Consider the following 12,185-nt stretch of genomic DNA (forward strand, 5'->3'; position numbering starts at 1 on the left):
AATTATGTCGGTGGAAGATACAAAAAATTTACTATCAGACAGCAACAAACTCTTATCAGTGGACGATTACAAACCCACATTATATTCCGTGACAAAATTTTCATTGACATTATATTCAGTAACAAATTCCATCATGTGGATATGGATAAAACAGAAAGCTTTAAAATAAGTATACTATTACAGGATGCCAGATACAATCAGATCTCTTCATGGAACAGAATATGGTAATAAATGTGACAGAACACAGGTACAATACTGTAATTTATAGTATTAATAGTCGTCATTGTCAATACAATCGCCCACAATTGTATTGTGGACGAGTTACGAAATAGGACGCAACTATGCACTTTGAAGAAGCAGTATTATCAATTTTATTATTGGTCAATTCATATGTAAATTAAATATATGGTAAAGTATTGAAATAATAAGTTCTAAGTAATCCAAATCATGCCATTTTTAATTGCACTGAATCCCACGTAACTATTGTTGTCATTGAACATGTTTATATAGAACTAATGAATTCATCTACAATTGCTGTAAGCGACTATTTAATATCTTCTTTATATTCTCACATTCTTATTCTTTAATGCATGCAATAGACTTTTACTATATTTGGCTCGTTGTGATAGATAAACCAGAGTACATAATCGTGATAGATAAACCAGAGTACATAATCTACAGTAAAATGTTTGAGCATTGCTTTGTATGTGTGTGACGAGGTATGAAGTTGGTTGGTTGCGTCTACTTATAGGGAAGATTCTGCCTTCAATACAGTGAAGAATATTATGATACAGAGAATTACAATATTTCTTAAAGATATAATATAAATGCTTTCCTTTTGTCACTGCCAGTATTCACTGTTTCTATCACAAGCAACAGGATGGATTACATGCAATGTTGCACTGCAACTTTCATGTGTTAGTCTTAATATTATAACAAAGTTTTTCACATATACTTTATAATATACATTTATTTTCATCATCTTAATGGAAATAAATAAATAATTTTAAACTGCTTCCCTACATTTACATCCTTATAATTTGCCAAGTATTCTGTATGAAAGAATATCGAAAAATGAGCTGTTAAAAGAAAGTCGAATCTTTTAACAGCTTCTGAGCCATTCCCTGTGAGTCGATCATCTTTGCTAACTGAGATCTCGAAGCCTCGGCCTCCCAACTACACCAACACTACTATCCCAGTGGCTGCCGTCACCTCCTCCTCGGCGCAGGCACCCATAGGAGGACAAGCCGAGAAAGAGAACCTGCCCGATGATGAGGCTGCCAGTAAGAATGTTTATTGGCTTTTTTGTCAGTGCTTCTTGGATAGAACTCAGCTAAATGCAGTCATGTCATTTTCATATACTTTTTTTTTGTTTGTTTGTTTGCCCACTGCTCTTATGATACTGAATTTGATCAATATTGACCATTATATAGATAGTGTTCAGTGTATTTCTTCATTGTGATAGTTTTTCCTGCAATACATATCCATCTCTGTTGTGCATTTGGTTTCCCACAAAAGATTGATGTATACAGAATCTGTCTTGATAGGGTTACCAACCATTTTCACACCGTTAATGTGAAAGACTCGACTGCATTGCTCAGAACATTTACTAAAGATTTTTGTTTGTTTTCATCACATTAATGAAGTAGTGTGCAGTTGCATGATATATTGAGGTATAAATACAGTACTTGAATGACATGTAGTATACTTAGCAGGTAAAAGGTCGTAACAAAATACGTGGAAGAGTCCTTTGTTAATGGTTTTAGTTTCCAGGTGTCGTCTTCGAAACATTCGACTGATTTTATTTGTCTCTTGTCTAATGTCTATCAAAGGAAAAGTTTTATATTTAACTGTTAGGAAGCCAAGGAATGTGAAACCGTTACTTCTCTCTTTATTCTATTTTTTGTCATATTTTACACTTGCTGCATATTAGTGCATTACGTGCTAATATAGTACGGGTGCACCTAATGGAGCCGGTCGGCCGAGCGGACAGCACGCTGGACTTGTGATCCTGTGGTCCTGGGTTCGATCCCGGGCGCCGGCGAGAAACAATGGGCAGAGTTTCTTTCACCCTATGCCCCTGTTACCTAGCAGTAAAATAGGTACCTGGGTGTTAGTCAGCTGTCACAGGCTGCTTCCTGGGGGTGGAAGCCTGGTCGAGGACCGGGCCGCGGGGACACTAAAAGCCCCGAAATCATCTCAAGATAACCTCTAAAATCTGAATTATGTTGTTCTGGACCTGATCATGATGTGCATGAAAGCTTGCTTATTTTTGTCTGTTTACTTGACTTTATCCGAGGGCCACATCTCACAGCGGCCTCAACGTGAACAGAAAGTTGGCGGCTTGTCAAAGGTCACCCCATTAATCATAATTTTTTTTTCCAACTGGATTTTGAGCTGCAGTAATGTCTTTGCATTTATGACTTCAGTGGGTAGGCAGTTCCATGGGTTTATAACCCTATTTGTGACAAAGCATCTTTTGTTTTCTATGCTACGTTGTGGCTTGTTGAGCCTGAAGTCGTTGCTCTTTGTATGCGTTCCATCTGACCTATTAAGAAAATGTCCTGGATTAATATCGTTCAGCATTTTAAAAGTCTCGATGAGATCCATCCTGTCTTATGTGGTTTGCAACGTTGTTAATCCTGTGGCTCTCAACTATTCCTAGTATGAGAGTTGACTTAGTTCTGAGATAATTTACCACCAGATTCTCTGGATTTTTCTTATAGCAAGTGATGCCATACATTTTTATCCATATTAAGACAAATAATATATAAACAATTATTTTTGTTAGGTATAAATATTATTTGTAATGTAAAACAAAAATTTGTTTTGTTTACATATGTTTTAAATCACAGTGTGATTGTAATTGATTGTTAGCAAAATACAGTATACTGTAGTTCTAGTATCGAGCAGTATTCCACCCTTTCTGCTACACACTGGATGTATGGGGCATCCAGTAGGTATACTAAGAATTCTTTCTGGGACATAATGAAGCAGAATGATTGCAATACTGCACATTGAGTGGGGAGTTTGTGGTACACTGCCGCTCTACCTACTTGCCGGCACTGCCTAAACCCACAGTCAATGCTTCTCCACACATTATGTTCCACTTTCAACAGTTTTTGAATAAACATTATTAAATTAATTTTCCTTCATTTGAAAGTGTTATAAATAAATTATTTGCACATGTTTACATCTAAAAAATATGTTTGTAATCATTAATAGCTGGTTAATACTGTATAGAAATATAAATAAACTTTTGTAAAATCAGTGGTTTCTTCGAAACTTAATAATATTTTGATTTTGTGTTTTAAAGATCATTCATTTCCAAAATTTTTATAAAGAAATCATTGTTCTAAGCAAGTAAATTCTTTGGCAAAATGAAAATAAGTAAATATTAACTTTCAACATTTATTGAATGAACGGAATTCAAATAATGTTTTCCTCATTCTGTCTCAATACCTACCTACCTGTTGATGATCTCGGGGATCAGTGTTCCCACGGCCCAGTCTCTGACCAGGCTTCCTGATTGCTGGTTTGATCACTCAGACTGTTCAATGCGCCCATTCGCAGCCTGACATTAGAGTCACAGTCTGGTTAATCGCTATAATGTTGATATAGATCAATTATTTGCAAACTTTTAACTAATTATTTCTGACCACAAATAAGAATGTAAGTGTAAAGTTTTATAAACATTAAATTAATGAACTTATCAGAGCCTTGCACCACAAATATTGGTTATCCAGTTTTTTCGGTATAGAGCCTAATTTCGGACAATGAGTTCCACCCCCATAACATAAAAGTTATCAAGATTTAGATTTGGTAAATACAGTATATTTATTTCCATTTTGCTTATAAATTTATAGCTCTGGTGCCATGCTTAGGGGATGGCCACATAACAAAAGAAAATATTCCAGAATATTTAAACCACTAATGTTATCTAGCACCATTTTAACCTGTTTACATAAATATTAGTTAATCTGAAAAGAGTTGTATTTACTTGGTGTATAAATTTTAGGTACTGTATTGCTTCAATAAATATTTTCTAAACAATATTTGTTGGTAAAGGTATTAAAATGTTAATATATATTTCATGTGTTTATAGGAAAGAAGACGTGTGAACAGACCTCAACCTCACCTAAAGGAGACACAGCCAAGTGTGAGTTTTGTGGAAAAACTGACTTGCGCTCCAAATTCAAAAGATCCAAGAGGTTCTGCAGTACAGCTTGTGCTAAAAGGTAAATATGAAATATGCTTACAAGTACAGCGTATGTAATTAGCTAAGTGTAGTTACAGGATGAGAGCTACGCTCGTGGTGTCCCGTCTTCCCAGCACTCTTTGTCATATAACGCTTTGAAACTACTGAATGTGCCAGCGATGCTGTGTTTTTGGGAAATGACCTCCAGCTCTATTTAGCTGTGATGTGACATCTTGCAGTCATGGTTTTTTCATTTCCTTGTGGCTGTGTGAGTGGAGGCAGCTGCCATACTGTGTTTGCAGCACCTATTATGAATGATGTATGGCATTGATGGTGTTTGTTAATACTGACATTTGAGAAAATCCTTGGAGCGTTGGTCCTAGGATGCGTGTTTGATCCCTCTCTACTGCTCCAAGAATTTTCTTAGACTGTACATGGAGAGGATTCTGGTAGTTCTTTACTCTCCAAGCCTGAGCTTCGAGAGCTTGGTCCAGCAGACTGCTGCTTAGGATGGCCAGTAGGCCCTCATATTCACAACAACCTGGTTGATCTGGCACTTGCTGCTTAATGAAGAAGCAACCTATCTAGTTCAACCTATCTAGTTGCTTCTCGATGAGGTTGACTTTTGTTCTGGCAATATATCACGTTGTGACTTCTCTGTGTACTTACCTACTCACCTAGTTGTGCTTGCGGGGGTTGAGCTCTGGCTCTTTGGTCCCGCCTCTCAACCGTCAATCAACTGGTGTACAGGTTCCTGAGCCTACTGGGCTCTACTGTGTATGTTAACAACTGTTACATATCAAACAATTATTGAACTGCGAACAGCATCTCGGTAAGGCAGTTTCTTAACGTCATGTTGGGCCTTGGCCATGTTACGTATGCAGTGTTTACACACACGCAGTATTCGGAATCTGTTAATTTGTGCTCTGACATGGATTCACAAGTGTTGGGTCTCATTAGCCTAAGTTTTGCTTGAGGCAGTAAAGTGGCTTGTTTTGTTATCTATTTTTGTTTGTTATTGTTTTCAGTTTTAGTTGAAATAGTATTTCTAAAATGTTGGTTACTCTATAAAGAGAGACTCCATGGAAACTTTTGAGCTCAAGTTTCTCATGGTGTTTTCTAGTTTTGTTAAGCATTATTGATTTTCATTCAGAACATTTTAACAATCTGATAGGTAGATAGTACTTGTTTACATAATTTTTATATTGCCAATTTTAAATGGCATATGGTTTTCTTCAGTAAGTTATAGATACTCGTCTGTACATCTTGCCATCCCTACTAGTCCGCACCATCACACTTTAGCAAGCTTTCTAAATGATAAAAAGTGTTATCCTAAAATTTGGTGAATAGTGAGGAAGTTGTAAAAAAAAGATGGATGAATTGGTCATGTTATCTTGAGATGATGAGGTTATCTTGAGATGATTTCGGGGCTTTCAGTGTCCCTGCGGCCCGGTCCTTGACCAGGCCTCCACCCCCAGGAGAAGCAGCCCGTGACAGCTGACTAACACCCAGGTACCTATTTTTCTGCTAGGTAACAGGGGCATAGGATGAAAGAAACTCTGCCCATTGTTTCTCGCCGGCACCTGGGATCGAACCCGGGACCACAGGATCACAAGTCCAGCGTGCTGTTCGCTCGGCCGACCAGCTCCCCATGTTGCTTAAGGACTGAGCGATGATATGACCCACATGCACTTACAGCTCCCTCCTTATCTCTTCATAACAAAGTGCTTCTTGAACCAAATAATAATTTGGTTTTATATGAGTTTAGTTTTTAACTAAAGAATTACAATTTTACATGAAAGTATATATCTACCTCACAGTACGACTGAGGGAAGTGGGGCGGCCACCTTCAGGGAGACCCAGAAAACTAATAAGTACAGGGACTTAGAACATTGTTACAGAGTTGTGGCAATAGGCTCTGAGACCCTGAGCACTTGGGGTAAATGTGCACTAAAGTTCTTAAAGGAGGTGGGCGAGGAACTTGTTAGGCAAACTAAGAGACTCGAGAGTGGCCAGTTTCCTGTTCCAGCACCTCAGTGTGGCGATCCAGAGAGGAAATTCTTGCTGTATCTTGGGAATGCACCCAACCTCTAAAGAGCTGGATGGGGTCTTCGAACAGTGACTCTTATGTGTGTGTGTTTTCTGTAAACTGTAACACAATGTAATAAAATACATCAAATTAATAAATTATATTGAATAAGTATATATTATATTTAAAATAATTTGAAATGGTTATTCAACAGGTACAATGTTGGGTGTTCAAAAAGAATTGGTCTCTTCAAAAATCCAGAGGAATGCCCTAGTAAACGAGCACGGGAAGATGGTGGAATGGAGGAGGCCGATGCTGCACCCCCATTGGTGCCAATTGAGCCTCAGGGAACAGAGCCAGTAGGAATGGAAGTCGACGAGACAGTTGTCGAGGGCGATGGAACAACTGTAGAATCTCCTTCCAAAACTCAGAGAGTTGACATTCTCAAGTGGACGGTAAGATATTTGCAAGCTAGTAACATTTCAGTATACCGGGTATTATTGAAAAGTAAAGAAAAGCGGAATTTGGGCGATGAAAGACAAGGGATATCAATGTAATGTTGAATGAAGAGAAATGTATGCGATGGGCAACTTGAGACGTGTGACTTGTTTGTCAGATAGGCAAGACAGGTGCGCAGGTAAGGCAGAGAGCTAAAGTTATAATAAAAATTTAGGTCTAGATCTGCATGAGGCAGGATGAGCCACATAAGCATATGGACTGAGAGGTCTGCTGAAGGGCATAATTACTGCAGTTCATATGGATGCATGTGACATTATCTCTATCTATAAACCATATCCAATTGCAAGGGCTGCTCCTATTCATCTATCCTAGCCTAGGATCAGCCTTCCATGGTGACTGCTAGTCTGCTAAGACTTACAAATAATTTGCAAGTTTTTAGACTTCATGCTACTAGTATTTAATATGACTCGTAAAGTATTTTCCTCGCTTCTCTGTTTTAGGTTTGAGAGATGTTTTAGGTTTGAGAGATGTTTTAGGTTTGAGAGATGTTTTAGGTTTGAGAGATGTTTTAGGTTTGAGAGATGTTTTAGGTTTGAGAGATGTTTTAGGTTTGAGAGATGTTTTAGGTTTGAGAGATGTTTTAGGTTTGAGAGATGTTTTAGGTTTGAGAGATGTTTTAGGTTTGAGAGATGTTTTAGGTTTGAGAGATGTTTTAGGTTTGAGAGATAATCGAGTCAGTTCATAGCTTGAATGTACTATTTTTTCACCAATTGCCAACCCCAAGTGTAGTGTCTTTGGCATGACATGTGTTGGCTGCCTGTGCCCCCAGTGTGGGTTGTACTTTGAGGTTGGTGAGAGCACTCTTCTCTCTTCTAGCTAAACACCTTTACAAGGCCTAAATATCTTATGGAGATGGAGCCTATATACCAGGGAAATATTTGAGAATAAAAATGGCTGAAATAGTGCAACGCCATAAAAAATAATAATAATAATAATAATAATAATAATCTTTATTTAGGTAAGGTACATACATAAAGAGATTTACAAAGTTTGTTGGCTTTATAGATAGAGCTAGTACATACAATGCCTAAAGCCACTTTAGGCATTAGGCCACTTTATCTACTGTATAACAATATAGAGTAGATGAAAACCCAAACTTCACACATAATAACCTTTTGAGATACTGCCAGGAAGCAGTCCGGCTAATTACCCAAAGCTACCCAAAGCTTCCCAGCATTACGTAAGTGATGAGGAAATATGATATATTTACTCACTATATTGTTGATGTTGAATGTAGAACATGATAAAACATATTTTTACTCTGAAATAATATAAATTTTAATGAGATTAGACGAAACTAAGTGGCATGAGAGGCCATAGGAAGTCGACGGTCCAAGCGGCAATGTTGTGGAACGACTTATCCAAGATGAACAAATTATTCAAGATATATTGTTGCCTAGAGGTTATATTAAGTTAGGTTTGGATAGGTTAGGTTTGGTTAGGTTAGATTAGGTTATGTTTGGGTAGATTGGTTAGGTTAGGTAGGTACAAGAGGCTCATATGCTAGCAAACATTGACGCTTGGACCGTCGACTTGCTTTGGCATCACCAGCGTCTTATTTTCATCTAATTTCATTATAAAATGATAATTTTCAGAGTAAAAATGTTTTTCATGTTCTACATTCAGCACCAACATTTTAATGAATAAATATATCATATTTATTCATTACTAACGTAATGCTAGGAAGCTTTGTGTAGCTTTGAGTAAGTTTGGATAGCTTTGGGTAATTAGATGGACCCCCCCAGGAAGTATCTTATGAGTGCCTTTGATTACCAGAATCGTGAATTCATTGGGCTGCAGTACCTCCCATATCAAGTTCTCAGGTATTTTGCCCAGTGAAGATAACCCAAAGGTTTGTGTTTTTAAGGTAAAATGCCTTCCATACCATGGGCTCTAGATTTGTGAATGATATAAATTACTAAATAATTGCCCCTTTTTTTTATCCATTTTTCTCCACATTTATTTTAGCAAATGACAGTTTGTTGTTTCTGAATGTTTTCGAACAGTTTTTAAACAATTATTTTGATGATATACAAGTATTATTTATAATGTATAAATGTACACAAAATATTTTGACCTGCCTCTCTGGGGGAGACCTTGTGGCTCCGTGAAGCTGCTTTGCTGAGCAGCCAAACTCAACTCTATCAGCCATGGAGTTGAGTTTGGCTTACCAGGGACCAGAGTCAGACCCTTCCTTACACAGGCCCAGAGAGCAAGCGACATTCTGCCCCCCCCCCCCCCCCCCTACCCCCAGTGAAGTGAACCAATAGACTAAAGCCTCAAGATTGCCAAACAAGCTTCCCCCCAAATAGTGTAAACAAACAATCGAATCGCTCAAAACTAGCGGGAGCTCATTAGTACCCTCATCCCTGAGCCAGTTGGGGAGGGGCCTGGAGCTCCAGGTTTCCCCCAAGTCCTCCACGCCACTTTTGTAACAGATGTAATGACACAAAATGAACAAACCTGGAAGGGAGGGTGAGAGGGAGGGAGGGAGGGGGACAGGAAGCCACCGGGGCTCATCCAGAAAGAGGCATTTCATTACATTCAATGCTGGTTTTCTTTAGGGAGCTCCCTGAAGAAAGCTCCCTTTGTGACTCCTTAAAGCTAACTACCTAAAGAGAAAGGAAAACCAGGGACACTCCAGGGAGAAAGATAGACCACAGGCAATTAAAGCGAAGAGACAGAAGATCAAGAGAGACGACCCAAGGCAACACAGGCATGGCTAGGCCTGTGGACATTAGTGAAACACCAGGCTGCCAAAACCTCTGTACCCGAATATTAATCCAGGACACGTTGGCAAAAACTGCTGTGAGAGCAGCATGTTTACCAACATGAATAAGGGTAGACCACAGGCTGGCTAGACTTGGACATTGTGGACAACCTGAAAAACACAAGGAACCAAGGTAATGGAACAACCCACAATGCATCCACTGAAGCAGAATCGGCGCACAAAGGTAGCTGCGAAGAGCTGCCACCGGGCACAGCACGTGATGCACCCCTGACCGAACCAACCAAGCATCAGAGTGCAGTGTAAGAAAGTAGAGCGCTTCCACTAGTATATCATTTTCAACCTGATCTGTATTTGTGCTGAATCTGAGGGACAAGTAGTCGAGAGCAAAACAATATAAAATGTCACAATTTATCTTATCACTATTCTGTTTATGAAGAAATATGAGCAGAGAATACAAGAAAAATGTCAGTCTGGAAAACATGAGTAGAATATGCAAGTGAAATGTCCAGACTTCATGCATGTTATAAAAGAAAATAATGAGGAAAAATAGAAGTAATAAGAGTAAGAGTTGAATAATACCATGTAAAGTAAGTAACAATAAAATATTGAGCTCTTGATTAGTTATCTTTTTATGTTGCATCACAAAAACTGTTTGATAGAACTTGAGTAACATGTCTTCCTTTCTCCAGGTTAAGGATGTAGTCGACTTCATACAAAATCTTCCGGGCTGTAAAGAATATGCAGAAGACTTTGCCCTTCAAGAGATAGATGGGCAGGCATTAATGCTTCTAAAAGCTGACCACCTCATGTCAGCCATGTCCATGAAACTTGGACCTGCTTTGAAGATCTGTGCTAAGATTGAGTCAATGAGAGGTGACAGAAAAGAAACCTAATGAGTACAAAACTTAAATAATGGATTAAGATGTTTTTAGAAGAGCAAGACAAATGTGATGACTTAAATTATATTCTCATATTATATTTAAATTGTTTTATATGTATATCATCTAAGCTTTGCTCTTTTATCAGAACCACTTCCATTCATCTTTACTGGAGCGGTTTCCTTTCATTGAGTCAAATATTATATATTGTAAATAAAAGCTAGTACTTAAGAAGAGAAAGTACAGACATATTTTATTTTACAGTAATATCCTGACTGTGACAAATGTGCACTGCCGAATGTAGGGTTAAGGGATTTTTTCACCATTTTCAGTGTTTTAGATTTTAAAGGAATGTAGATTTTTATAAAAGTGACCATATATTATATGACCTTGACATGTCCAAGCTTCTGTAGAGGTTCTTGGTTAAGTATTTGAATTTGCTAGGAGAGAGAATGAGAGGACATACAGATGATGAGTCACAATAATGTGGCTGAAGAATGTTGACCAGACCACACACTAGAAAATGGAGAGACGACGACGTTTCAGTCCGTCCTGGACCATTATCACAATCAACTTGATAATGGTTCAGAACGGACCGAAATGTCGTCGTCTCTTCATCTTTTGGTGTGTGATTTGGTCAACAATGAGAGGACATGCCATCACTCGCAACAATGAAGCATCTTTGTCAGCTTAGGATAGACTTACCAGGAGTGGTGCTTTATTTAATTTGTAAAACAATGGATCTCATTAATTATCTAAAATAATTTTAAAATGCTTGTGCAATCATGACAAAGAATATCGACCCCCAGATTTTTTTTTAAAAGGAATCCCATTTTCTACGATGTTGACCAATAATTGTAATGACTCGGGTGTTTATAAAGACGTGACTGACACAAGAGCATCAGCCGGGGTACGTGGAGTGGACGGTGGCGTTTTAGTTGACCCTTTATTTATACATCACACTTGGTTGTTCCTAAGTGAATCAGCTTTAGTATTCTGGATGTGTTTGTAGCGTGTTTCACCAGTTACAACAAACCATTTTCAGAATAATGTATAGTATTTTGTTGTTACTTGTACATTACAGTTTTATCTTAGTCATTACAAGTTTATTTAGCATTGATGCTAATTTTTCATGTGCATGAGAGAGAAAGATTTGAGTGAGATGTGTTGCACAGTGCAGGAGAAGCACATGTTGCCGACTGACGGTAAAACTTTGTTATAAATTGTCATCCACAGTTCCGTGGAAATAAACATTCCATCACCTGGGCTCTAGGAGACTCGAACCGCTGTCTCAATAGCTCGGTCGATAGAGCTTCGGTCTCACACACACGTGGGGACCTGTTACGGCCCTCTCGGGTCGCAACTGGGTTCTTACTCTGATGTTGTTAGAGGAAGGGTATCTGGCCCCAAGCCAGTAGTGGCTTTCAAGGGATGTGATCAGTAACGCAAGTAAACTAAAAGGGGAAGGGAAAGAAAGGCAAAAACTTAATATTATAATTAGTACCTTCACCAATAAATATATATAAGAAGATTACACGGGGGGGGGGGGGGGTATAAACACTGCACAGGGGTATTATCTACACTGTCGTCTTCTTCTGAAGACTCTGGATCTTCTCGGTGCTCTCGTGGCCTCACGACGAATCCTTCGAAAAGCTGAGTCTACCCCGGCCACAGGCCAGCCAAAACACAGTTCCACTGGGGGCACCGCCGTGGAGGCCGTCAACCACAAGTCCAGCAGACAGCTGGCAGGTTCCGGATCAGCAACGCTGGTCAGGCCACTCCACGAGCGATACTAGGGTAGCGCCCTAGTCAGGAGCCTCGTGTGATACC

The 12,185-nt window shown here is 38.8% G+C and overlaps 1 protein-coding gene across 10 annotated transcripts in view; it reads left to right on the forward strand.

Moving 5' to 3' along the window:
• The window catches only part of LOC123774890 (polyhomeotic-like protein 2), a 136,320-nt gene extending 125,704 nt beyond the window's left edge, over positions 1 to 10,616 (forward strand). For 8 of the 10 annotated variants that reach the window (XM_069316616.1, XM_069316622.1, XM_069316624.1 and 5 more), the window contains 4 exons: positions 1,110 to 1,283; positions 4,106 to 4,238; positions 6,442 to 6,682; positions 10,167 to 10,616. In XM_069316616.1, the coding sequence (XP_069172717.1) occupies positions 1,110 to 1,283; positions 4,106 to 4,238; positions 6,442 to 6,682; positions 10,167 to 10,370 (752 nt within the window). In that variant the 3' untranslated portion in view covers positions 10,371 to 10,616. The remainder of the gene's footprint in view (positions 1 to 1,109; positions 1,284 to 4,105; positions 4,239 to 6,441; positions 6,683 to 10,166) is intronic. The other 2 variants (XM_069316625.1, XM_069316626.1) reach the window with 1 other exon arrangement.
• The last annotated feature ends 1,569 nt before the right edge of the window (positions 10,617 to 12,185 follow it).

This window comes from Procambarus clarkii, chromosome 84 (genome assembly GCF_040958095.1).
Source record: "Procambarus clarkii isolate CNS0578487 chromosome 84, FALCON_Pclarkii_2.0, whole genome shotgun sequence".
Taxonomy (NCBI): domain Eukaryota; kingdom Metazoa; phylum Arthropoda; class Malacostraca; order Decapoda; family Cambaridae; genus Procambarus; species Procambarus clarkii.